Here is a 27,873-nt window from a genome sequence, read left to right on the forward strand (position 1 = left end):
AAAAAGTCACAGCTTTTTAATTCCTTCCATTTGTTTCTTTTGTTTTTAGCTTGCTCTAACATGCAAATGTCAGCTTAATTCATCTTTACTGTGAGCAGGTCAAGGTTGGTGATCTCAACTCTCTGTGTGAGGTTGCACGTGGAGTTGTATGTCCAGCTGTGAGCCCCAAAGCCGTAAGTGCTCTGGAGAGAGTCCAGGGAAGGGCCACTAAGTGATGAAGGAACACCTCTCCTTTGAGGAGAGGCTGAGAGAGCTGGGACAGCTCAGCCTGGGGAAGAGGAGACTCAGGAGGATCTCATCCATGTCCATAAATACCTGAAGACAGGATAAAAATTGGACAGAGCCAGGCTCTTGTCAGTCCTGCCCAGTGCCAGGACAAAAGGTAGTGGGCACAGGTGGAAATATAGGAGATTCCCTTTGAGCACCAGGAAGCAATTCTGTGCTGTGTGGATGATGGAACATTGGCACAGGTTACCCACAAAGGCTGTGGAGTCTCCTCCTTGGAGATCTCCATAAGCCACCTGGACATGGCCCCGGGCACCCTGCTTTGGTTTCCCTGCTGGAGCAGAGGTTGGAACAGATGGATCCAGAAGTCCCTGCCAACCTTGGTCAGTCTGTGAATCTGAAATGAATATCATCTAGCAAAATTTACCCTATGTTAAATTCAGCTTTGGCTCACTTGCCTTTTGACGCAGTTGTGTGTCCCCTTTTCTGGGGATTCCTCTTTTTCAGTGGCCTTTTTTGTTGATCTCAGTGACTTCTTACACTTTTCCTAAGTGAAGGAAATGAGGGAAGTGAGTTTGGTTACAGCCCTCAGATGCAGCAAGGTTTGACATAATCCACAGTGGCAGCGTTCTCAGAGGGATGCCTTGGAAAACACATTCTGGACTTCTAATACAGAAAGGTGACTGCAGCAGTGTTTCAGAGGCAGCATGTAAATAGGGAAAATGAGAACACTGCAGTCAAAAAGCACGACTGGTGAGTACAGAATGACTGTGGAAATAGTTCACGTACTGAGTAGGTGTGACTGCCATGCAAACACGCTTCTCAGCCATGGAACTGGGCTCACATAAAATCAGTCCCAGCCTTTCGTGATGCTGCTGGGATCTTCAATTTAAGTAGACTCACCAGAAAAACTGTTTCATTAATTTGCAAGGGCTCGTATAACGCTTGTGGCTCCAGAAGAATTAAGAGAATTAACTGCAATGTAAGTCTTTATTATACAATGAGAAGACCTTGCACTTCTCCCAAAGGAGTGTCTTTCAAGAAAGCCCAAAGTAGTTATAGATAACAAAGACCTGTCCTAAATTCTCATCTAGATAAACTGGAAAAGTATGGTATGGTCCGAAAAGAAATTGCATAGTTACATACATATCTATCTGTGCAAAGAATTTGTAAACCTCTAGATTTCCAGAAACACTTAAATGTGCTATTAAACTTTAAGTGCTTTCAAAATGAAAGCTCCCAAGCCAGCAGCATTTTGTGTAAAGGTCTGTCACGTATTGGCTGCCTCTGATAAATCTGGCTCTGCCTACGTGGAGGACTGAGGGGAGAACAAGGAGAAGTGCTGGCCACGTTTTGTTCCCACTTAAACTGGCATAATTCCATGAACTTCAGTAATGTTGCTTCTCATTTACTCCTGTGCAAGAATTTGATTCAACAAAGCACTTACATATGTGCTGAAAGCCCTCACTGAGCAACAAAATCCCCTTACTGAACTGTAAGCGAAGTCAGACGGACCTCACTGTATCTGCTTGGGTGTTTTGAAATTAAACATGCACTTAAGGTCTTTAATGGTTAAAGGCCTAACAATGCAAGAGGGGATTCAGTTCTATCCCCTATAATCTCCTCTAAAACATTCATAATCTTTTTCTTTTTTCTCTTAACTATAGTGCCTGATCTTGTTTGTCTTGTCTTAGCTCTAAATGCAGTTTGATCCACAGAAGGCTCCAAGTGCCATCAGGCTTCATCAAACCGAGCTGAGGCTGGGAATACTCTTAACGTGGTAAGATTGGCTCCTTATGCTGTTGTATGAAACAGGGAACGTGAGTTACATCCTTTTGTGAACAAATGTTAGTTTTTCAGTGCCAAATAAGAATATTTAATATTGCTTTTGCATAAGTAGTTGAATTCTGGAGTAAAAAAAATTGTGGGGAAAAAAATAATTGTGACAATCATAGGATCATCCTCGAGAAAATTCAGGAGGGTTTTAAACAGAAGAGAGAAAGATGCTGTGTGCAACACTGCATTGAAAGTGAAAATTCAGACATAGCAATTGTTACTTGTAACTGATAACTTAATATGGAACCAATGGTGAAGTGGGACAGAGGCAGAGCCCTTGCCATTGCCACAGGACTAACACTTCTGGAAGATGTGTTTGGACTGGAAGACATTTTCTGAAGCTGGATCACTTAAGAGTTCTCTGGGTACTCTGCAGGCACTGCACAGTCCTTTTCATACAACAAGGGAGTGCTAACATTTAACAAGTTCTTATTTCCCCCTCAGTCTCCTTGGAAAGCTGTTCCAGAGCTTTTCTTCTGGTTTCCAGGCTAAATTTATTAATCACTGCATAAATATTTACCCATATGCTGGTATTTCCTTTTATTTAAAGAGTGGTAGAGTGCTTTTCCTCATTAATGTTTACTCTTCTACTGCCAGTTGTAGTTGTTTCATCTCAGTGAACCCCGTACCACCTTTTATCTCCAGGCTAAACAGCTGAGCACATGAAGATGTAAGCATGGCAACCTCAGCGCTTCTGCCCCAGACCTGTACAGTCCTGGCGCACCCCAAACACCATTTATGTGGTGGTGGTTTGGCTTTTTTTCATTTGTTTTGTTCTAAACTTCCTGCTGCACGTGGGCATTTGGAGATACGTGTCTCTGGCAGTAGCATGTATCATGCTTCAGATTCTCTGTACGGGCAGCAGGATTCCTCTTCAAGGCAGCCTAAAGGCATCATTCAGAAGGAAAACATTAGGAGCCATTGAAGATAAGGAGGGGAGAAACATCTGAATTGCTCTCTTCTGCATTCCCATCTGAATTTCTTTCTCAAATATGGGAACAGCAGTGAACTCCTGTGGAAGAAGTTTAACTTGGTGATTTGAGCAAGTTCTACACACGCAAACCTAACTCTGGATTAAATAACACAGATGCCCAAGGCGCTTTTACAAGAGGAGTCTGAGGTGTGACAACATGAAGAGTCAAAAAATGAGCTCTAACTCTGGAGGGATCACCTTGCTGTATTAAAAGTGCTTTGCTGATTTCACTCTTTGGATCAAAGCTAAAATTCAGCTTTAGTCCTGGGAGATCTGTTAGTCCTGTGCCCTCCTTTGCCCTCGTCGTTCCGATGTTTTCTTGCCTTGCTAACTTTGCAGTACGAGTGCAAGCACCAGTTTGGCAGAGTTAATGCAGAAGAATGCAGCCATCTCTCAGATCTGCAGTTTCGATGCTTTTAACTTTACACTATTATGACGAACAAGATTTTCCAAGAATTGGGCAATTACGAATGTTTAGTCAACATGATATTTATGATACTTGCCGAAGTATGTTGTTATATTTTGTACTGTAGCTTTTAGGAGTCTCTGTAAACTATGCTCTGTAAACTGTAAGGGCTGCAAGTTTGTACTGTAATTGTTTAAAGTCTTTTCAGTTAACCAGATCTGATGTGTTTTCCATGAGCCCCCCGGGAAATTTGGATGCTGCAGATTATTTGGCACTCACCTTTCTGCTTTGGCATGGAATTAGGGTGTCCAGCACAATGTTAGCATGCGCTATGTCACCTTGGATGCAAGCTACAGGGATGTAAGAGAATGTTTTATTTCTTGTCTTAAATATTGCTAGGCACTCTTCACCAGCTTCCACTTGAGAAGTGACTGTGTTGATGTGAAGCACTTCTTGCCCGGTCTTTACTTACTTCATGGACTGTTCAAAGACTTGGTTATTAATAATTCTATTAAATCTCTGGCCTCTCTTTGAAGGATATCACATATTTATTAGGTGCATGTCGCACGGGATTGTTATTTGGTAGTGATGTGAAACTGTGATCATTCAGAAACAGTTTTTCCACACCAGCTCTGCTCAATAGCTTTTATTTGTGGTCTGGAAGCATTAGCGCAAAGCTGCAGCTAAACTGGCAGATGCAGAATCTTGGCAAAATAAGCAGAGCAGTGTCTTGTAAAGTATTAAAATACAAATAATCCTCCATATAATATTAGTAAGGCTGGTTTTGAATTATTAAACAAAAAAGTTGTGTTTTTTTTCCTTTCAGAAAGGTGGATGAAATGTCTTCTGAGAGATCTACAACTCTGGAAACCCTGCCACAGAGAGGAGAATTAAGAAATGAAAGCTTGATCGATTTGGTTAACCAGGAAACAGATAAAAAGGAGACGTGATAATGTTCTGTGAAACTAAGGAGGAAAAGGATTTTGGAGGGTAGATTAGTTTCAGTGTAACAGCAAAATATGTGATAATGTTTGAGTTCCCATCATGGTTTTAGTCCTGTTGGGTCTAAAAATGTAGTGTATTCAGAAGGACAACAAAAAATAGTTAATAAAGAGGTTATTGAGCTTTACTTGTTGCGTTCATATTGTTCTTGGAGCATTTTAAAATAAGGCTGGCTATTTTTCCAGAAAGAACAGCATAACATGGAGTTGGTCTGCCAAATACAGAAATAACTTCTAGAATACCTGTTTGGGGGGATAATAATTATTCCGTTCACCTCTAAAACCAACACAAGACATGTTTTTAACTGCTGCACTGTTCTCAGACCTGATTCCCACTCACAGTGAAGTCAAGGAAAGATGTATAAATTCTGCACGGCGTATTGATCCTAAAGCCTTCAACCAGGCACAAGATGCTGTGTTTATTATCCCTAGATATGTGGTTCAGTCCTGCAGCAAGTGTTCAAGAAGGTCTTTCAAACAGTTGGAAAAATAAATACAACTGACATTTCTCTTAAATTGTGGTGGAATGCACTCCAGCTGTATTTTTTATACACATTTTCCCCATGTGCTATGTGCTTGCATTCTTTCATGATGAATGATGTTACTGTGTGTTGGAGTTGTCATGCTATCTTTCTTGTTTGGATCAGGAATGTGTAGGAGGCCATCTGAGGACAGAATACTGTAGGACCTCCTGTCATATTTTTCATCTTCATGCTCATAGCGTGGAGCTGAACAGTGGCTGAGCGCTTTGGTTTGGGGGAGATTTTCAGCTGAAGCAAAGCACAGCCTGCCTTGTTCCTGCTTACGCTGTGTCTATGAGAGTCAGGGTCTCTATCTGGTATCGTCTGATCGCTCGTTTCAGGTCTTCATGCACAGATTTGGCTTTCTGATAGGTAAGGCAAAGCAGGGCCTGGGCCATGCCGAATGCTCCTACACACCATGGCAGATGTGTACATTACACATTGCCATGAATCACTGTGGCTTCACTGAAACTAATAAACCTGCCTTCTACCCAGATCTGGGAGAGCGTTTCATACAAAGGAGGCCTCTGGATCAGGCAGGGAGCATACAAGCATACAAGACACGAAGTTGATCTTGTAAATATCTAGTTTCAAAATAGGAAAGAAATGACAATGCATAGTGCCATAAAGAACATACGTCATCGCACAGTATATTACTCAGATGGCACAGATCTTAATAGGGACATGCATTTTGATTGCTATTTTTTACTTTGTGACTACGCATTAGAGTTACAGGAATGAGAAGAAACACAAACAGCACGTTGCTTAATTAGAAAGTTTCTAAGAAATACAAGAAGTCTATTGATGTCTCTTTCTGTTCTCTCCAGTGATTTCAGTCTAGATTTTGAATTCTGAAGTTTGCTCAGTATTTTGTCTTCCAGTGGAAAAGCAAGCAGAACTAGCCTCCTCAGTCTCCTTTTTCTCAATGCTCATCTCCTTTCCCCAGATGACTGCTGTTGCCATTTGGCCAGCCTTCCTTTCTCCTCTCCCCCTTACATTCCTTACTGCACAGTGGCTTATTTAGTGATTGCTTACTTTCTTGATCCTGGTGAAGCACAGAAATGAAGAAACCTGCCTGAGATAGGAATGCAATGGCTTCAATGCATTAACAAAGGCCCACTGTTGGGCAAGTGCTTTAATCACTCAGCTGTTGTGCTGAAACTCCACTTTTCCTGTTTTTTCCCAAACCCCCTTTGGGATGTGGGCAGAATTTAGGGGCCTGACAAAATCTAGACTGCAACAGAGCCAATGATGGCCCCAGTTGGCTCCCCAGACTTGGAGGACACAGTGTTCTTGCAATATGGGCAGTCACTGCAGGATCTTGCAGGATGATCAGTGCACACTGACATGGAGACACCTAGAAGTATCAGGCGATTAGATTCTGGATCACTCCCACATACTTGAGCAAAATTTATGCACCAAAAGTCTTTTAAGCTTTTAATTTTAGAAACATAACACTTATATGAAGCAGCGTGCAGCACCTGAATAAGCTCTGGAAGAATAGATTTGTGTGTTGCAGGTGTCAGGGGACCGCTCCTGCAGTAGAAATAAGCTTACAAGAAAAAACACATGCTCAGTTCTTCAGAGGGGCGGCCTGTCTTGACAGTGGTCTGTCCAACCGGTGGGACAAAGCAGAAGTTAATTGTAACTGGAGAAACAATGATCAGGAAGGCACGGATAGATGAGCTGCTGCTCAGGTGATGTTTAGGAGTCATAAAACTTCTCTAATCATTCCAACTACCATCTCCATCCATTTCTGAGTACTCCTATTAAGAAGTTTAAAACACAGACATCTGAGATGGTTTAAACAGAGAATGAAGACAGAAAAATTGCTGGGGAGGATTGTTGATTCAGCCACTTGCAAACTCAGCCTATTCTATGGAGGACAAAGCTGTGCTGAGGTCTGACACTCATCTCTGCCTACATTTACCTGGGATACGAATTCAAAACGCTTGGATGGATGTTTGCAGGGAGAAAGAGAAGGGAATGTTTCCATAGAATTATAGAATTCCTTGCTCTGTACATAGGAATGATGCAGGATCCAGTATCGACAAAAGCATGAGTCACATATTCCACATGCAGCACGGAGCTTGTAAGTGGGCAGTGAAGTACAGTTTCTGGAGCGTGAGTCATCAGCTTCATGTGAGTGGGCAGTCAAATCCTGCATAAGCTGATTTTTCAGAGACATTTCCAGGAGTATTTTGAAGTACAGTACATGGCAGGCGTGTCCAACTCACAGCCTGCATGCAGCCCAGTGCAGTTTGCAATGCTGCCCCACACCTGCAGTACGCATATACCAGCAATGATCAAACACTGACGTGCTACTAACCCAACCTGGGCTGCAACCAGGACAAGGAGAGGGAAGTGTGCAGTGCTAACTTGAGTTATGGAAAATAATTTTAAGCATTTTGATTCATTGGCTAAACGCAGTCCTGTGAACAGCAACAAATATGCAGCCATGCTTTCCATAGTGATAAAAGAATTTGAGAACAAGTTTGAAGATTGCAAAAAATAAAAGAAAAAATCTTTTTTTTGGTCTGCTTGCCATTCCATTTTCAGTTGCATAAATACATGACCTGCCGATTTTCAAGTAGAATTTATAGAGTTGCAATGAGACATTCAACTCAAAAATCTGATCACGTCTCCCTACAGGGCTTTCAAAAGACCTGTCTTAACAGAAAGAAATATTCCTCACTTCACAGTCACACTTTATTCATGTCAGTATTCCATTCCATTTTGTGGCTGTGTGGCAGATGACAGCAGAAGGGCAGTCTGACAGAATGGCATCTGACATGGAAGTGCGTATGAAGCAAAGGTGTGTCGTTGAATTCCTCCATGCAGAAAGAATGGTAGCCATTGACATTCATTGATGCTTGTTGAATGTTTATGGAGAGCAAACAGTGAATATGAGCACAGTGAGGCAGTGGGTGGTGCGTTTCAGCACTGGCAACAGAGACAGTGGGTCACCTCCACAGGGGCAGGCTTTTATGAGGACAGCATACAGCCTCCTGTTTATTGCTAACGAAAATGCAGAGCTAATGGTGATGACTATGTTGAAACAGGCGTTCTATTCATTCTATCAGTGTTATTGTGCTTACTGTATCTGTTGCAGTTTCCACGGAAACAAATAAGAGGCATTACTTTTGGAGTGACTTACGCATACACAGCCAAAGACGTGTGGCTCAGACAAGCCAAAAGACTGGACACCCATAGTATATGTGGTTGGTGGCCCTGCATATGGTGGGGTGGTTGAAACTAGGTGATCATTATGGTGCTTTTCAACTCAGGCCATTCTATGATTCTTTGATTCTATGTGGATCATAAGGAACAGGCAACATGGCCACTTACCCAGTCTTAAGAGGAAGAGAACCAGCTCAAGCATTGATAAGATCCCCTCTCAGTCTTCCCTTCTCCAGACTCAAGAGTCCTGGGTCTCTCAGCCTTTCCATGCATGGGAGATGCTCCAGGCCCTTAACTGTCTTTGTGGCCCTCCACAAGACTCTCTTGATGAGATCCCTGTCTTTCTTGAACTGAATAGCCCAGATCTGGACACAGTATTATCAGTGTGCCTTCACCAGGGCAGAGTGGAAGGGGAGGATCACCTCCCCAGTCCTGCTAGCCGCACTCTTCTTAATGCATACTCGGATCCTGTTCTGGACACAAGGTACACTAACTCATAGCCAACCTGCTGACCATGAGATTATCCAGATTCTACTCCACAGAGCACCTCTCCAGCAGCTTAGCCCATAACCTGTACTGATGCACGCATGAAGTTGGCCTTTAAGGTCCCTTTTCAACCCAAAACACTCTGTACAGGACACGATATCCACGAGTGCATGAGAACCCACCTCTCCCTTTAACTCTTAGGGACACATAAGTGAGCAGAGCCAGACCCACAGCAGCCAAATCTGCCCCTTCCCATTTCCAACCACCCCCTACAGCCCGTTCCTCAGGCAGCCTCTTTGTTTTCCCTCTAGTCTCGTTGCACTCTGCACCGCTCCCCCACTTTCTGGGGCTCTAAGGCAGACAACACACTATGACGCTTTTCCAGGTTGTGGGGAAGACAAGGATCCCGCCGGGGCAAGGCAGGGCCGAGCCTCAGCGCTCCGTCCCCGCTCCGCCGGTCAGGGATGAGGCTCTGGGGACCCCAAACCCTCCCGGGGGCGGTCACTGCCGCACTCCGCTTGGGACAAAGCGCCGGGGCCCCACAGGGAACTCAGCGGGACCCGTCCGGATCGCACGCCCCGGCGGCCGGAAGACAGGGCGGGGGGTGAGGGGTGGGGAGAAGGGAGGACCGGCCCAACCCGGCTGAAAAGGAGGGTTCGCTCGCCCGTCGCCCCCACCACCGGCACCCCGCGAGCCCCGCCGGCGTTGCTCGTGGTGGGGGCGGCGGGCAGAGCACCATGGCCGTGTCGTGGAGGAGCTGGTTGGCCAACGAAGGGAGCAAGCACCTCTTTCTGGTAGGGCGCTGCTGAGGGGTTTGGAGACGTTGAGGGGGCGCCGCTTCCCGCCCGAGCGTGAGGTGGACCCGGAGCCGGGTGGGCGGGCGCAGGGCTCTGCGTGTCCCGGTGTCTTTGTTAGCCCTTATGGGCAAAGTTTGGGGTATAAGGGGGGTCTGCAGCCCTTATGGGCAAAGTTTGGGGTATAAAGGGTGTCCGCAGGTCCTGCTCCTCCTGCCTTTGTCTCCGTTTCTGTGCTTTGAGCCTGGAGCTGCGTTTTGTGCTTTGCCGACTCCCAGGAGCCCTCACTCACAGAAGTTTTGTGTTTTCAGTGTCAGTGAAAACGTGTCACATAAAGGCTGCCCTTCCACGTGCATTACTACTGAAATACTTTTGCTAACCGCTCTAAGCTTGTTTTCCATTTTAAAAAAACCTGTGTGAAACTACATGCATGTGACTTACAAACTGAATGAATACAGCAAAGTCTGTCCGTATGACTTCCAGTCTCTCTTTTCTTTTGGTTTTAGTTTTTCTGGCTCTCGCTGAATGCGTGGTTCTTCTGGAAGACCTTCCTGCTCTACTGCCGAGGGCTGCAGTATTACTATCTGCATCAGATGTTAGGGGTGAGTCACCTGGACGCTGAGTTTTACTCTGGAAATGGGGATTCTGGGAGAAAGGAAAGGGGCAGAAACTATTTGCAATGACAAAGAATGCCTGCAAGCACTGCAAAGTTGGAGAAGATCAGACAGGAGATTACTGCAAGACTGATGGCAATTACTTAGCAGTAGAAAGTTGCCAGTACTGAGAAGAAGAGCCACTCAAGTGTAGGACAGCAGTCCTTCCTCCCCCTCCATCCTGCCTGCTGCTGGCAGGCTTGAAGGGATGCAAACATGCTCAACAGCATGGAGCCCAACCTCTGTCATCAAAGCATTAGCCAAGCTGATAGGCATGTGCTCTTATTCATCCCAATTTGCTTCAGGATCTCTTGATTCTTTTCAATCTCAGGTTGTCATTCTTTGGTTCTTTTCAGTCTCAGGTAGCCATGCTCATAGGTTCAGTGTAAATCGTTGTAATTAAATAAATATTGTTTAAATTTAAAATTTAAATAAATATTGTGAAAACAAAGTCTTGGAAGGTGAGTAATCTATTGAAGGCTTGTCTGTTGACTATAACATCCACCACCACCAAAAGAATTGAGATAGGGACTGGTTCTAAATCCACAGTTATGCAGTCATGGTTCCTTGGAATGATTTTTATCCAAAGAGGCAGATTTGGTGATAGCAATTTTATGAAAAAGTCTGTAGAGTTGTAGAGGATTTTAAAATCCAGGTAGAAGCGCATGAATAACACGATGCTTTGTGACACTATGGACTTCAGTGGTAAGCTGACCTGGGGCAAAAGCAGGGATGCTGCATGTCCTAACCTGCTGTACGTCATCTCTTTTATCTTTGGTAGATCCAGGGTGTATGTTTTTCACATGGTTGATAGCATTGCCAGAGCTCTCCAGTTCCACAGATCCTTGTGAAACTTGCTTGAAAATGAGCTGATGTAGTACTTGCATATTTTACAACAGTGGCTTTTTTATGAGGAAAAAAGCAGAAAGCGTTTTCATTTTATTATTATCTCAAATGGCTTTGCAGCCCAGTGCATCCATTTGAAAATAGCTTTGGCTCCTGGCAGAGCAAGTAGGTTGTTTATAAAGCAAATGTTGTTGGGTCAACATGTAGGGTCAGGTTGTCAGCTGATATCAATCAGCAAAGTTCCTCCCAATTCAGAAGACTCATCTGCCTTTTGCCAGCTCGTTTTCTGGCCATTTTTTGGGGTTTTTCTTTTGCCTCGAAATGAGACAGTTAATAGACGGCATATTCTGCACAGCCATTGGCTGTCTCGTGTTCCATCTCTATAACCAGCCTCATTTCTCTTCCACACATGGGTGAGTGCCTTGCATTTTTCTTAACTGAAAAACAAAGATCTTGTGTCTTGGTGAGGTTGATTCAGGTGTTTTTTTTTCTTCTCTTTTACACCGTGTTAAAGTAAAATCTTCTTAGGAGTATTCTCACTTGAATCACTGAAAGATTTATCACATGCAGTGTTACTGCTTTCCAGCAAGAAGCGTTGCTGTAGAACAGGAGCTAACCATATGAAATAAAGACTTGAGTATCTGAAATATATTCATCTTGCCATACTTTTACACTATTACTTTCCCATGTGAAGAATGAGGTTATTCTTTCCTTCGGTTGTCACTGAAATGGTTCAGTTTCCATCAGCCTTCATCGGAAGAGGGAAGCTCAGTTTTATTCTGTGTTTGTGACCTTAAACAAGATGCTTAGCGTGGGATTTTAAAGTTACTAAGGTACTGAGCTCTTACTCAGGTGTGTCTCTGAATGTGTCTGGTGCTATATTCAATGCCTGCAAAAACTCAGTAATAGCACAGTGGTGTCCTGGGAGTGCAAAGATAGGTCAGGTACAGTGGTGTGGTTAGGAAGAGCACATCATTTAACACTGCAAAGTTTGGTGTGTAGATTTATGTTGCATCAGATTTTATCACTTTTCTCAGTTTGAATCTTGATGAGGAGTCCATGAGCTACTGTGGAATCTCTGTCCCTTGAGGTTTTCATTCAGGTTCAAAAAGAACTTCAAGATCATGAAGTTCAAACATTGACCTGACTTATGGAATCCAATTACTAAATCATGTCCCTTAGTGCCATGAAAACAAATTGGGCAGAACTCTGAGCAAGCTTAGTTTGAATTTCACGTTGAACTTGCTTGAAGTAGGAAGTTGGAAAAGAGAGTTCCTGAGTTCCCTTCCTATCTGAGTAATTCTGTGGGTATAAGACTCTTGCAGGATAAATTAAACCAGAACCTGGTGGATGTAAAAACCCTCCCCAGTACTTCTGCCTCAATGAACTGATTATTTTGTTAACTGCTTGTAGCACTGCTGATCATAACCTTGTCTTATGAATGGTTTTAGGGCTGTGTGTTCAGGAATATGATACAGATGAAGCAACTCACATTTTTATTACTTAGAAAGTGCCAACTTTTGGCGTTGTGTAGCCTAGAGAAAAGAATGGGAAGGTATGGAACAAGCACTGATTACACAGAATCACAGAATTGTAGGGGTTGGAAGGGACCTCTAGAGATCATGGAGTCCAGCCCCCCTGCCAAAGCAGGCTCCCTACACCATGTCACACAGGTAGGTGTCCAGGTGGGTCTTAAATATCTCCAGAGAAGGAGACTCCACCACCTCCCTGGGCAGCCTGTTCCAGTGCTCCGTCACCCTCACTGTAAAGAAGTTCTTGTGCACATTTGTGCGGAACTTCCTATGCTGTACTTTCATCCCATTACCTCTAGTCCTATCCCCACGCACTACTGAAAAGAGACCAGACTCACCACTATGGCTCCCACACCTCAGATATTTATAAACCTGGATCAAGTCCCCTCTCAGTCTTTTCTCAAGGCTAAACAGACCCAGTTCCCTAAGTCTCTCCTCATAGGGGAGATGCTCCAGGCCCTTCACCATCTTAGTGGCCCTCCGCTGGACTCTTTCCAAGAGATCCCTGTCTTTTTTTGTATTGGGGAGCCCAGAACTGGACGCAATATTCCAGATGAGGCTTCACCAAGGCAGAGTAGAGGGGGAGGATCACCTCATTATGTTTGAGTGTAGCAAAGAGGAAAGGAATATTCTCCATATGAGAGACACTACAAGACATAGCAGATGTAATTTACAGAAAGGAGGATTCATGGATTCCTGAATGTAACTTCAGTGTTTTAATTGTTGGAGATTTTATGTCTGCTTGGACAGGTAAATTGTCCAGGTAGTTTATTTCCTTTTATACTTCCACATTTCTCCCTTCTCTAGCTTCACAGGTCTTTTTCCAAACAAATTCACTTGCATCTGACCAACAAATTTAGTCCAGTATTCACAGTTGGCCTCATAATTGAGCTTAAATCTTGGTTTTGACAGAACTGAACAAAATACCTTTTTCTTGTTCCTTGGTTTAATTGTATGCATCAGTACAGGATAGGGGCTGACCTACTGGAGAGGAGCTCTGCAAAGAAGGACCTGGGTATCCTGGAAGAAAGCAGGTTTGCAGTGAGACAAGAGTGCTCCTGTGGCCAGGCAGGCCAGAGGTATCCAGGTGTACATGAAGAAGACCATGGACAGCACATCAGGGGAGGCGATCCTCCCCTTCCACTGTGTCCAGATCTGGGCTCTTCAGTTCAAGAATGACAGGGATCTTTTCAAGAGAGTCCTGTGGAGGGCCATGAAGACAAGGGCCTGCAGCATCTCCCATGCAGGGAAAAGCTGAAGGATCCAGGACTCTTGAGTCCTTATTTTGACCTTCCAGTACTTGAAGGGAGCATATAAACGGGAGGGGGAAAGGCTGATTACAAGGGTGGATGGTGACAGGACAAGGGGCAATTGCTTTAAACTGAGACAGGGGAGGTTTAGTTTAGATGTTAGGAGAAACTTTTTCATGCAGAGGTTGCTGACACACTGGAACAGGTTGCCCAAGGAGGCTGTGGATGCCCCATTCCTGGAGGCATTCAAGGCCAGGCTGGATGTGGCTCTGAGCAGCCTGGTCTGATGGTTGGCAACCCTGCACATAACAGGGGGGTTGAAACTGGATGATGATTGTGGTCCTTTTCAACCCAGGCCATTCTAAGATTCTAAGAGAGGCGACCTTACCAACATTTATGAATATCTAAGTGCAGAAGTCAAGTAAAAGGGGTTGAGCTCTTTGTAGTGGTGCCCAGTGACGGAGCAAGGGGCAATGGGTACAAACTAGAGCATAGGAAGTTCTGTGAAAACGTGAGGAAAATCTTTTCTGTGAGGGTGACAGAGCCTTCTGGTTGTTCTAGTTACTTCTATTTGTCTCATCATTTATCGTGATAATTAAATTATGCCAGACTGTGCTCTCAGTGATGCTTGTGCATTTTCCCTTGCATATGTAAGCATTAAAAATAATTGTTTATTTGACCCATTGTTTTCTTTAGTATCAGTGTTTTTTTGCTGTTTAGTTGCCTTGTAACCAAGGCATCTGGGGTTTCTTCTTCAGGTTATTACATGCAGCAAAAATATTTACTAATAGGTTTATGTTACTATGGTAACTGTATACGTGTGTATATATATGGATACGTGTGTGTATGTAGGATCTTGTAGTGAAGGCTCAGTGTTAATTCACAATACCTTATCTTGACAGTCTCCCTGAATTTGTAAACTGATCTTTTTTGTGCATTTTCTTTGCCTCATTCCATTTGGTTTTTGTTTGTTTTTGTTGTTTATTAAAACATTTTTTCTTTCATCCCGTTATCCTTCCTGGACAGGTTGGAGTTCAGCATTTGTTTCTTACATGGTTGTAAGTTACAAGCCAGTGAAGACCCTGGGTTCTGTACTATATAGTTCTTATGCAGGTGTTTTGTTGTGGTTTATTTTTTAAGTTCAGGTGGCAGTAGTCCTATGGAGGACACTAAAGTTACTTACACGGGCAACTTCCACCTTGTTGTGTAGCAGTATTAGCAGAGGTACCTCTTAAATGAATACTGAAATCTTTACCACGTTATTGTGTTAATGTCATTGCTCTTACTTTTGTTTTGACCGTGATTGTAGAGCCTTAGAATCAGTGAATTGCCAAGGTTGGAAAAGGCCTACAGGATTAGCCAGTCCAACCATCCACCCATCACCAGTAGCTCTCACTAAACCATATATCTCTCAACACAATGTCTAAATGTTCTTTGAACACCTCCAGGTTTGGTGACTCCACCACCTCCCTGGGCAGCCAATTCCAGTGCCTGTGTGTTGATTAGTGAGTAATTATGGCCCAAATATTTCTTCAGTTGATGAATGAAGGTATCCTGTAGCAGACCAACAGCAGCAGGTCTTGAAATAGCTTAATTACACACAAGAATAATGGTTTTACAGACTGTTATCCACTGTGTTAGAGTGAGGGTGAATAATTCAGCATAGAGGAAGCCTTAGTAGAAGATGTCAGATTGTACTTGGGCAGCTGTGACTCAAAATGGGCAATCAGCAATTTAGTGCCATGGCCCTGAGTTACAGTGTGTGTGGTGGCTCTCCTTGGGCCTTAGTATCTTTAATCCTGTGGCTCATAACTGATCTTCTGGAGTTTAGGTCATGCTGCACCTCACTCCATCAACCACTCAGGCTGTTGTTGCAAATTAATGTTCGCATTACTGTCACACTTTGTTCTGTTGCTGCAGAGGGTGAGTTGAACACTTGGATTTTGTGAGATAACTTGAAATGTATTCCAGTCCTTGTGTGTGTCATTCATTCTGCCTGGCACAAGAAGTATTCTTTTTTTAGGATCGTATTTTCTGGGGTCAAGATCATAACAGGTTAATTAATACAGATGAACGTTTGATCTGAAATCTTGTGAGTGTCCTTTGTCTGAAGATTATCAGAGAAATTGGAAGCTAATACTGAATTCCAGATTAAGATAGTTGCTTTCTTTAGATTGCATGAGTGATTTAAGCTGAGTGAGTGAGCTAGCACAAAGGGACTGTATATAAAAAAAGAGGAACATGACCTAAATATGAGAACAGAAAGGGAAAAATAAAACAACTTTTGAGGATTGCCTGATAGGTGGGGTTTAAGTGGCAATATTGATTCTTGATACTGCATGGAAGATAAACTGTACCTCATAAAAGAACTAAAAATGTCATTACCATTGCCTAATTATCATCTTAGATTATATATGCTCTGTTATCCTAAATAACAAGAGTGTTTTAGTAAGAAAAGGAAGCTCGATGAAGACTCATTGCATAGCACAGTTTTTCCTGCCTAGGAAAATATTTTTATCTACTCCAATACTTATTTGGGGAGGTGGTCTTCAGAACCTGTCTGTAGGATGTGATGTTGCTTATGGATCTTCCCGCTCATGTTGTCTTGAATCATAGAATATTCCCAGTTGGAAGGGCCCTGTGAGGATCATCAGGTCCGAGTCATGGATTTGAGGAAGTTCAAAGAAAGTTCTTCAGAGAGAGAGTCAAGGAGTGATCTTCAAGGTTCAAGGTTTTCTTCACTAGGAGAGTGGTTAGGCCCTGGAACAGGCTGCCCAGGGAGGTTGTGGATGCCCCGTCCTTGGAGGTGTTCCAGACCAGGTTGGACAAGGCCCTGGGCAACCTGAGCTAGTAAAGGTGTATGTTTGGTGGCCCTGCCAGGCAGGGGGTTGGAACTACATGATCCTTGAGGTCCCTTCCAACCCGGGTCATTCTGTGATTCTGTGTGATTCTGTGTGAGTGATGCTTTTCCCACACCATGACTTGGTTAGGATTGTTGCATGTAAATGGCAAAGGCCTGAGGATCAGAAGTACCACATTTAGGTATGGAAGTGTGCCTGTTTTTCTGCCATTTTTCCTACAGGATGGGCTTAAAAAGTGAGAGAGAGCAATATTTGTTGGTTTTCCTGAATTCTCTAGAATGTCATTTGCAACCATGTACTGAATATTAGATTGTAAACCTGGAGCTGCAGCTAATGTTCATCTCTGCTTACAGCTAACAAACTGTGGGAATTTTTTGATACACAGTAAGTTTTTTTTAGCCCTCAAATACTGAAAAATCTTCTCTCACTGTGGAGAAACTCATTTTGCTACCAGCAACACTCCGAGCATCCGATGAGAGCTGACTCTTTGCTTTGCTGTCCTAGTTAGCATGTAATGTTAGCATACAGCAGGCAGTGATGGCTGGAGAGAACTGTGTTCCCTATATATATCTATGGAGCCTTTTTCTGTTGCTGTATAGTAGGAAAATGCTGATTTCTTGTGTGGAGAAGAAATCTGTCCTAGTTTTTGAGATCGCAGCTTCAAGTTAGTAATGAGACCAATTCCCTCCTACAGATGCAGCAGGTTTCCTTAGCGAATTTGGTTAATTCTTTAGCTTTTCTATGCCTCTTTTCCCCTCAATGAAATGAGTTAAAAGCATGTGTATTACTGATTATACAGAAGGATGCTGTCAGATGCTCAGATGAAGAAAGGTGTCCAGCAGAGCTTTTGGAAGTGTTTTTTCTCTGTTTTTGATCCTGTAGCAATTTCATGTGCATATACATGAAATAACACGTTTATTTTTTTTCCTTAAGGCAATGATAATCTTAGGAAAAAAAGAGTATTATAATTCTCTCACTTTTGAACTAGTTAGTATTGCTACGTATTTTCTTCTAGAAGCAGTAAGTTGCCTGGGAGCAAAAAAATCTTTTATTCTCCTATTGTTCCAGTGGCAGAATGTTCCAATCCAGTTTTACAATCCAGGAATGCACTCTGTTAATTCGTTATTATGCCACCCAGTCAATACAAAGGAAGTCAAGAAAGAGACCACTTGGAAACCATTTGGAAAGAATTAGTTGCATGGGGATATTTTAAGCCTTTGGATATATGTTAAGAGCAAATGTAGTGCTGTGTTATTCTGAGTCTTGCATGAGTTGTGGTTCTCAGAATTGCTAACAGTATTTCTTTACTGTTGTTTTCAAATTACTCATGAGCTTCTTTTGGCATATGTTGCCCCGTTTTATTTCTTCGGAGTAAAACCTGAAATGAACCATTCATGAAACTATTTCAGTCACGCTTTCCTAGAAGTGCACTGCGTTTCTGGAAAAGCCATTTCCTGCTTTTTTCTTAACCTTTGTACTGATGCTGATAGCATTGAATTGGGTTTAATGGAAGGTGATTGCTCACTAGGAATGACTCTGGGAATTAGAATGTGCTATTTGTCAAAGAATGGCATAGAAAAGCACAGCTCCTTGTGTTTGTGGAAGGACTGGAAGACCTGGATTAGGGCTGTTCTTTAACTCTGCTCATGGGTCATTCAGGCTCTGTCGCATCAGTAGTACTATTATTTTCCTGATTTGGTACAATTTTTATTCATTTAGAAGTAACTACTTTAGAACATTCCAAAATAGACTGTTCTGTTAAAGTTTTGCAAATACAATAGTTGTGCCTGATAAAGGATACCTGATACATTGGGTGACTGATCCATTGTCTTGTTTATGTCTAAACTAAGGCAATATAAGTTCTTCAGAAACTTATGATGTGTTACGTAGATCATACAATAGAAGTTATTATACTCAAGAAATTCAATTAGAAAGCTAACAAGTTTTTGGTTTTTTTTGTTTATTTGTTTAATCTTTTGGGTCTTCGTTAAGAGATGCAGGAATAATTCAGTTTAATTTGAAGTTCTCTGGCTCCAGGCAGCCTGGCCTGGTGATTGGCAACTCTGCATGTAGCAGGGCCTTGAAACTAGATGATCTTTGTGGTCCTTTTCAACCCAGGCCATTCTGTGATTCTCTGGTTGTTTCTCAAAATGTGCTCGTTTATTGCTGGAATTCAGTAACACATCAGCAAGCTGTAATAAAACTGCATATATGTTTTTAATGGCCGTGCTTTGAATGTGTTACATTTTTAGCTTAGAGGGAAGGTTAATGAAAATACAGGCAGTCTTGTGTAATGCAAGTAGCTCATTGAGGAGGCATTTTACTTGTTCTTAAGTCTAATGGCTTCAGGGGTACTGCTAGTTTCCCTAATAGTCTGAAAATACTTATTGATGTTGTAAATTCACTTTAGACAGTAATGTTGGCAGAGATAAAGCTAAAGTGGGCAAAGATGAAGAAATACTTACTATGGATGTATGCATCATTGCTTAAATCATACTTTGAAGTGGAAATTTTAGTTGGCTGGAGTTGTGGTGGTTGTCCAGATTTACATTAGAAGACAGGTACGTGGGTGTTACTAATCATGAGAGCAGGCACAAAGATCCTGTCCCTTTGTGTGTAATAACCAGCCATTTATACACAAAAATGATCTTTCCAAGTATGGTGCTTTTGGTGTGATATGGTACAGAGAGCTGTGTTCCTGTTGCTTTCTTTGGTTCTACTAGGTTCTGTTTTATCAATTTCTATAACAAGTAGATAAGTCTCTGAAAAAGCACCGAATAGCCTGAAGTTAAAAGGCTTGTGTAATATTTTTAAGATTGAAAAATAAATTTATCTGGTTTTGCTTGATAAGAAAGATATGACTTAATTAATTTTTCTTCGTTTCTTTTTTGGACATAAAATTTTCTTTTCTGAAGGTCCATACTGGAAAAGTGATAGATCTTTAGTAACTTGTATGTTGTAATATGTGTATGTGCAAAACAAACACCTAGGCAGCATTTTACTTATCATACAGAGTTATATCAGTTTTTTGTTAATTTCTTTAGGAATTGGAAAACTTGGATTTAGAGAACACTGGAAGCAATATTGTTCTAGAAATCTGTTGACGTTCTGAAAGCACCTCTTATAAAAGCTGGTAAATGGTAATTCAGCCTAATAGCTGGGAGAACAATGGCACATTGCTAACTTCTTTAAAATTCATAAATGAATGAGAAACTAAAATAAGCTGAAAAAATACAGTTATGACACTAATGTGTGCTTTATTCATTTATTTGACAAGTGTTTTTGTTCTAATTATGTAAGTTCCAAATATACCGATTAAAAACAGTAGTGAAATTAGATTTCATTAATTTTCTGCGTACTGAGTAGTTAAGTGAACCTGCTTTCTTTGGGTCCAAATGTGGCATGGAATAGTGTGAATGAATGAGGAATTTAGTGATGATGCCCTGACAGGCCTTGAAACAGTATTATCAATTCAGCTTAAACCAATCTCTAAGCCCCTTTCAGAAGTCTGGTTTTAATTCAAAACTTATTTTGAGTAATTTTTTGATGAAAAGTGGGAGCTGTTTCCTTTCAGAGGCCAGGTTGGTGTGCCTTGTGCATCGTTGTATGTGCAAAATGATATGAAACTCTGTTGTTCTGACCAGCCAAGAGAACATGGGAGCTATTTAAGCAGAAACAGAAAGGACCTTTAGTATTGCTTAAAATGTTAAGAGCATCTTTTCTCCCTTTTGTCTGACTCTTCCTGTATTTGTTCAGCTAGGATTGTGTGTTAGCAGAGCTTCAGCATCTGTCCTTAATCTCAACTGCTGCCTGGTCCTGCTCCCAATGTGCCGCATTCTCTTGGCCTTCCTCCGGGGATCTCAGAAGGTGAGTACTGTCCTCAGAATGCAGAAGTTAAGGAGTAAAATGCTCTGGTTTATATTGTCTAAACATAATAAGAGCTAAATGTTTTATCACTGTTTATTCTACGGTATATGCCAACATGGTGCAGTAGCACAGATGTTCAGACTGGACCAGATTCTGAGGAGACTGACTTAGATATAGATGTCTCTGTTCACTGCAGGGAAGTTGGACAGGGCGATTAAATGTCATCAAGTCCAGCTCAAATGACTTTATGATTCAGTGAAATTCATCCTCAATTCATGACCTCACTGACATCAATGCTTTGGCTGGCATTGTCTGGTTTGATTGGACTTGTGATGAGTTTTTTGCAGTCTTTTTGGTAGGACGTGGGATTGCAGTAGAACTTTGACCAGATGAGTTCTGCTCCTTTTCCAACTCTCATGTAAAAGACATCTGTGTCCCTTTTACTGCTATAGTAGAATTGTGGTAGAGTTCAAGAGCAAAAAAAAAATTCAACTCTGTATGACTTGTGAAGTGCCACTGGAGATGAAATAACTAAATAAAAGTACCCAACCCGTTGTATTGGTTATTGCAGGAAGAAAAAGACTCGTGGCAAAGCTAAGAGGGCTTCTTTTCTGTGCATGTATTCATTAATTGAGCTTGTTTTTGATTCACTGGTTAGTTCAAGATAAATGTAAGTTTTTGGGGAAAATGACTGTTTTTTAGATGGTTGAAAATTGAACCCACCAGTCCTATTCATCCTGTGGCAGTACCTGTAAGGCTGGATGCCTGTAGATGCTCAAGTGAGGAGTCAGTGACAGCTACAGCAATTCTAGAAATTATAATGCTAGAATTATGAATTTTAAGAGCTGAAGAGACATTATTTTATATGCTCTTAACATCGTTGTAGCATCTTTGTAACTGGTGCAGCTGAAAGTTCATAATCAGCACCTAAAAACTGTCTTATTCTCATCAACCTGTAGTTTTTAGATTAGGTGCTGTGCTTACAAGGTTATTTAACGTCATAAAAGCTGAAGTTATTGTTAAATCCCTTCAATTGCTGTTAGTATTTTTTTTTTTTCTTTGCTTTGTTTTAGAAGAGAGATTGCTTGAATTCTTCTCTTATTAGGTTGCCAGCAGGAAGACCAGAAGGCTGATAGACAAAAGTAAAACTTTCCACGTGACATGCGGTGCTACAATATGCATCTTTTCAGGTGAGATCTTAATGTTGTGAGCATATATGTATTCCTTTCTGTGGGAACATGTTGAACAAAGCAGTATTTGGTGGTTCTTCCTGTACAATACATTTGGGGGTACGCTTGCTCTGTGCTTTCCTGCCTTACATTGTGAATGCTTTCTTAGCTGTCTGTAGGTTTTATTTTCCCTTTAAACACATGAAGTTATGATCTAGATCTCAGGCTTTCACTAAAATTACAGTTTTTGGAAGGAAATGAGATCAGGTCAGAATCTGCCATTGTAAGTGATTCTAGATGGTGGTTCAGAAATTTGTGTGAAAAGGTGAGATGCTGCCGAGTGTTCTGCAGTGGAGACCAATTCCACATTCAGTGAGGAAGAAACATTCCTTGGTGGGCACCTTTCAGTGCTACTTCTCAGCTGAAGCTCTTCAGTGAGAAATTATTGCTATAGTGTGGAAAAAGTCTTAAAATACATACAACTTTCTGCTAGGAATATCTAGTAGACCCTGATGCATCCTTTGTTGTTAATGGGATTGTTACTTGGCATCTGAGGAGCCGCTTTTGTTTTGTTCAGGGCAGAATATACCTCTTGTTGATCTCAGTTTTCCTTTGTGGTTTTTTTATTTGTTTTAGTCTTACATGTTGCTGCTCATCTGGTGAACGCACTTAACTTCTCTGAGAATTACAATGAAGATTTTCTGGCAATAAATGCAGCACACTATCGTGGTGAGGTGAGCCAACTGTCCTTTTATATTCTGATTATAAATGCATAATTTAAATATTTTAGTGTTGGCATATCTTATTGCATTGTACAGTCCATTCTGGGAGCTGTACTGTTTAGATCACTGCTGCTTTTTGCACTGAAAAAACTGTCGTATGGATTGCTATGGATTTTATTCTCCTCTGCACGTAGTATGTTTTGATGATGTTGTTAAGCTAGCTGTATTCACACTTAATTCACTAGGAGGTGGAAGTAAATCCACCAAGTCCTTTAATCTTGCCCTTTATTCTGCTGTTTCTTGCTTCTCTGTGTTTCTTGTGTGGACTGAGCTGGAAGGCTTCTGCTGCTGTTTTGAGGCAGGTACATTCTGTATTTCCAGTGTTGAGAATGTAGTGCTGACATATGTCGGGGCTATGAGAATAGATGGGACTTGTGACTGATCTGCACTTCTGAACTGCAGTGGGAACTGTGTATGCTAAGAGTGGAATTAACTGGTCTGCATCAACTGGGCTGGAAGCTAATTTCTACTTACAGAAGTGACTTGTCTGCGTATGATGCAGGTCTTTTGAAGGCATATCAGAGTCCGAATCCCTTCTGCACTTGGCACTAGAAATGTGAAGACTTCAGGATTAAGATTGAAGTCCAGAACTTTTTCTTCCCTGGGCTCTGATCTTGTTTACATTCATTCTAGTCTCAAGTCTTCATCTACCAAATTAATTGGTAAGGATTTAAAATGATTCCATCCCAGCTGCATCCTTTCCTGGAAAAGGAGAACTTGAGTCAGCTCAGGCTCGTAAGGACCAACAACCAAGGTCTTTTGCTCCCTGGGTGGATGACCTAATTCCTAATTCCTGAGCTGTGCTATGGGAGGCAGACATACCAACACCAACTGTTGTGCTGAGATTCTGGATTGAAGTCAAGAGTGTGTGTGTGTGCTAGGAGTGGTCTGGTAGATAGAGTCTCATCAGAAATGTTGGCAAGAGCTTGCCTCAGGGAAGAACACGCCAGGTTATGGATGACAGCCTCCGCTAAACAGAATTAAGAATTTTGCAATAGAAAATGGATACGAAGCAAGTTTTTAGTAACTCTAAGATGGAAGGTTCTTGGATTTTAGGTACTTTAATAGCTCTTGAGCATTTCTGCTTGAATTCCTCTTAAATGTGTTTCATTAATTGTGATGAGCAATCTGGATGCTACTGGCATCCTGTGTTCGTGGTTGGAAAAGTGTGCATATTTGGATGCAGATGATGATGGGGATGCTTAATTTTTCCTGAGTTGTATGAAAAGTGCCTACCTCCCTTCACTGCCTTTTGCTACAAGTTGGCTTGTTAAAAATGTCTGTGCAACGAAGACAAAAATTTTACAAGACTTAAGATCTGGGGAGTGGGACAGTTTTCTGTGAGGATGACAAATCCCCTCATCTCCTTCTCATTGAACTTCTCTGCTTCCACCTTTTCTCTTGTGAAGGACACTGGAGCATCTGGCCTTCTTTTGTTACCTTCTTAGAGTTCAGTCTTGCTTCAGTGGGGTCCACTGCCTACCTCTTGGCGATGTAGTCGGCAGTAAAATGCTCTTCCATTTTATTTCCAGATCTCTCACTCTTGTGTCCCTCTTTGTCCTTCCAAAGGTATGATGTAACTGGGTGAGGTTAGGTTTTCAAGAAATAGTTATCTGCAAAATTACCTGCCTCCCAGTTTTTCATGATGTTATATTTTGTCTTTGCTCAGGAAATGCAAAGGCAAAAGTTTTAGTTGATCTTGAATTGCAGTCAGTATAAACTCTCATCCAACCCATTCCTGCATCCAGAATTAGAGACTACTTATGGCATCTATTGTGTGTGAGCTGTATGAACTACATATGAGCCTTTTTTTTCCTCTACATTATTCACATGCATATAGAATTATTTACTGACCTTTTTTTCCCCCATTTGTTTTTTTAGGACCCAAGGAAACTCCTTTTTGCTACTGGTAAGTCTTTTATAAAACCAAAAGAGAAAGTTTGTTGCTCTTCTTCATCGATCCCCGGACAAAACAATTTGATTATCAGTTTGTGTGATGCATTTGTTGTATCTCAGCTAAGCTATGTTGTTTGTGTTAATGTACCCTGGGTTTGCTTACCCAGTAGTCATGAGGGAGGAATTACATAAGCCTCTGTAGTAGGATGAGCAACATCTTCAAAGCTGTTGTTGTCCAGATGAGTCAGTAGAAAATGATTAGTTTCAAACAGAGATTCTGCATGATATTAAAACCAAATTCCTAAATGATTTAATTTCTAGAAAACAAAAACATATCCAAAAAGCAGTCTTCTTGCTTCAGCAGGTTTATTAAAAAGTTTTTTGAACTTCAGAGAAATTTAAACCACTACCCAGCTATCAAGCTTCAGCACTTTTGAAGTGTAAATAAATAAAGACATATTTGGGGCAGGAATTTGAAAGAGAGCAACATTTTAGTTACGAAGGGGTTAGGCACAAGCTTGAGCTGTAGTGCTTTGGAAGTGCAGAAAAGGTCTTCTTCTGATGTTATATCTTTCACTCCTATTTATATCAAATGCAAAGCTACTGACTTGGTAGCATTTAAAGCAAGACCCAAAGGAATCACTCTGAACAGCAGTAAATTTGGGTTACTGAATAGGCCTGTAAATGTGTCAGTCTTGATAAGTTTGCTGTTTACTAGTGACTCTGGGGAAAGTGCTTTCCAAAAACCTTAAGCAAGCTACGGATGAGTTGGGAGCAGTGGAAGTAAAAAACTGAGATAGTAGAAATTGATGTTACTACAAATGAATTGGATGTATATGTGTCAGAAGGGATATTGATTTCAGACTGCATATCCAACTAGATTAAGAAGTGAACCATAGAATATACTGAGTTGGAAGGGAACCACCAGGATTATTGTGTCCAAATCCTGGTCACACATAGACTGCCTGTAAGGAAGGAGGCAGCAGGGAGAACACACATTTTCTAATACGACTGTTTTTAACTGTAAGCTTTCCATGAAAGTATAAAACTATGTACTCTGTGCAAAAACTTACACAGATTTTAGGCCTAGATTCTTCTTACAGCTTGTAAAAGCTGAGGTTTGATTTGAGATGCATCAGAGTTTGGTTATAAGACCTCTCAGCAAGTGGATGAAGAGTGCTTATGAAAGGATGAGATTGTCTCTTTATCACTAGAAAGTCTAAAATCGCAATTAATTATTTTAAACTAAAAAGGCTAGCTTGTTCTGAAATATAGGATGTGATCATCTGAAAAGATCTTGGACCCCCTATAATCTGTTTTTACCATTGTGCATCCATGAAATCAATTTGAGACACATTCTGATGCTAAAAAGATACTTAAATCAGTGACTGGCCTAGCTGACTTTGCTTAAATCTAAACATGTGGTTTTTAGACCAGGAGCTATGCTTAAAAACTTCTAAGAGTTTACATTCTTCAGGAAGTGAAGTATTTCGACATAATGCTTCGTGGCTTCTAGTTTCTTAGTTCTCAGTTCAGACACTTAGTTCCTTGGATAGCAATTTTGATGATAAAGTGCTCATCACCAAAGTGTTACTCTGGTTGGGATTTGTCCAATCTGTCTTTAGGCAGATGATATACTGTACTTTTTTGGGCAGGATTCTACTTTAGGATGTGATGAATCATAGTCTAGAAAAACTTAGTTTTCTCCTTTGAGAGTTCATATTTGAGCAGATGAGTCCAATCCTTAATTTTTTTTTAACCTTCTTCAGTTCTGGCTGTAGATCACTCTCACAGACCTTGCTCTACAGGCAACAATTTCAAGCATATTACAGTGCCACAGAGAATAATTTCGGGCTCTTTCTCATTCCAGGATGAAATGGGTTGGCAAACACTTGCAGTGACAGCTTGCATTGAAATTGATTTGCTTGAAATTTTGTCCCTGATCAGGTTTATAATTGTAGTGTTCAACAGAGTTTAGAGTTTAGACTAAAAAAGAAATGCCTAAACTTGTGCAGTCAGCCTTACAAATAAAGATACAGGATTGCTCATCTGTCTGGCAGATAAATATACCTCCCCAAAATTCAAATATAAGTTATATGTTATTTGTTTTAGTTCCAGGTCTGACTGGAGTCATTATGGTGTTAGTGTTATTCCTAATGTGCACAGCTTCTACATATGCCATCAGGTAAGACATAATCTGATCATTATGCTGAAGAATGCTATTTGAGTAATCATATTCTCCTACAGATTGGAGGCAATGAAAGGCAAGTGCAATGTGAAACAAGAAATATTCAAATGAATGTTAAAAATACCAGCTTTCTTGCCTTTTTTTTTTTTTTTTCCTTCTTTTAAAGTAACTTGCAATCAGATTAGTGCAGAGAATTTTTAATTACAAAAAAACCTGATTAAACTGCCTTCAGAGTAAACTTTTTTGGAGGGACTTGCACAGTTAGAAATCTGGGCCTCTACAAATATGAATAGTTCTTTTCTCCTATTTGTATTATAGTATTCAGTAAACTAAACATATGATATGTTCTGTCCAATGCACAAATAAGCTCCATTTGGAAGATAAGGTGATATCTTTATTTGCATTATTTTCACCAATTAATTGTAAAAAAACAGTGTTTTAAAGAACCAGCCAAAGCAAAGCATACAAAAACAGAACTGTGCCATCAAAGTAGAATGTGGCTGTTGTTTTTTTACTTTAAAAGGTGCAGTACATTACTGACTGAGAATAACTGTTGGGATTCCTGATGGTTTGGTTTACTGAGCTCATGTTCTGCACCAACATTATTGAATATGTATTGTTGTTAATTAAATGAACAGTACCTTGAAGGACCTAACCCAACATAGTAGCCTTTTATAGGCATGTGTTCTGCTGTTGATACAGTTTTTGGTGAATTAAAAGATTGACTGTGGATGTGTCATCCCAGTTCTGCAAACATTGCAGGATATTTTGTCTTCAAACAGGAGATGCTCAGCTGCTGTGAGCTTGATGTGTGGTTTAGAACTATGTTGGAATAATGTCTTCTCTCAGAAGCAGTGTTACTGGGTGCTGAATCGAGAGAGCAGTTCAGCAAATTCTTGTGCATTCTTCCTAGCCAGAGGTACTTCCAGACTGAGATCTTTGTGAGGAATTGGAAGGTACAGAAGTACAGGATAAGACTGCTACACCAGGTAGCAGACACAGTTGCATATTACAGAGCCCATGCAGACTGCTCTGCTTGTGATAGAAAGCCAATTTAGGGAGGATGGAAGAATGAGACAGTTACTTCCCGCTACAGTAGTGAGCCAGAACAGTCTTGTTTTCTCCAAGGCCATTAGAAATTAGAATAAAAGGAGACCCCAGCTTTTAGTAATGTTACAGAAACCTGAGAAAATGTTTGCAACTGCATACATGTCCTTAGAATTAATAATTTTAAGGTTCGTGTAACATAAGTTTCCAGCTTTCTGAGTTACATCTTTGCTATTTCCTTCTCCAATTACTCTAATTGCAAATGTGTTTTTGTGCCATCTAGCCAGCAGAATGAAAGCTCTGAGCAGATCGGCTGCATCTACTATTACTTAATCAGTAACTCTTATTTAAAGACTTGTC

General features: G+C 41.2%; 1 protein-coding gene and 1 long non-coding RNA gene across 11 annotated transcripts in view; both read left to right on the forward strand.

Moving 5' to 3' along the window:
• Positions 1–628: 628 nt before the first annotated feature.
• On the forward strand, positions 629–4,569 carry LOC107308451 (uncharacterized). Its single transcript, XR_001552806.3, has 2 exons — positions 629–2,005; positions 4,267–4,569. It is a non-coding gene; the product is annotated as an uncharacterized LOC107308451 (long non-coding RNA).
• A 4,649-nt stretch (positions 4,570–9,218) lies between these two features.
• NOX4 (NADPH oxidase 4) overlaps positions 9,219–27,873 on the forward strand; it is a 93,995-nt gene continuing 75,340 nt past the window's right edge. For 7 of the 10 annotated variants that reach the window (XR_014931929.1, XR_014931915.1, XR_014931911.1 and 4 more), the window contains exons 1-7: positions 9,223–9,422; positions 9,929–10,024; positions 20,321–20,431; positions 21,537–21,621; positions 22,237–22,334; positions 24,264–24,291; positions 26,391–26,463. Coding sequence is in view for 4 of the 10 variants with exons in the window: in XM_015852360.2 (XP_015707846.2) it covers positions 9,366–9,422; positions 9,929–10,024; positions 20,321–20,431; positions 21,537–21,621; positions 22,237–22,334; positions 24,264–24,291; positions 26,391–26,463 (548 nt within the window). In the remaining 6 variants the exon portion in view is untranslated. Of the gene's footprint in view, positions 9,423–9,928; positions 10,025–20,320; positions 20,432–21,504; positions 21,622–22,236; positions 22,335–24,263; positions 24,292–26,390; positions 26,464–27,873 lie in introns of all 10 variants that reach the window. The other 3 variants (XM_015852362.3, XR_014931924.1, XM_085509298.1) reach the window with 3 other exon arrangements.

The sequence above is a fragment of the Coturnix japonica genome, chromosome 1 (assembly GCF_054131305.1).
Source record: "Coturnix japonica strain WE chromosome 1, WE-NBRP24, whole genome shotgun sequence".
In the NCBI taxonomy this organism is placed as follows: Eukaryota; Metazoa; Chordata; class Aves; order Galliformes; family Phasianidae; genus Coturnix; species Coturnix japonica.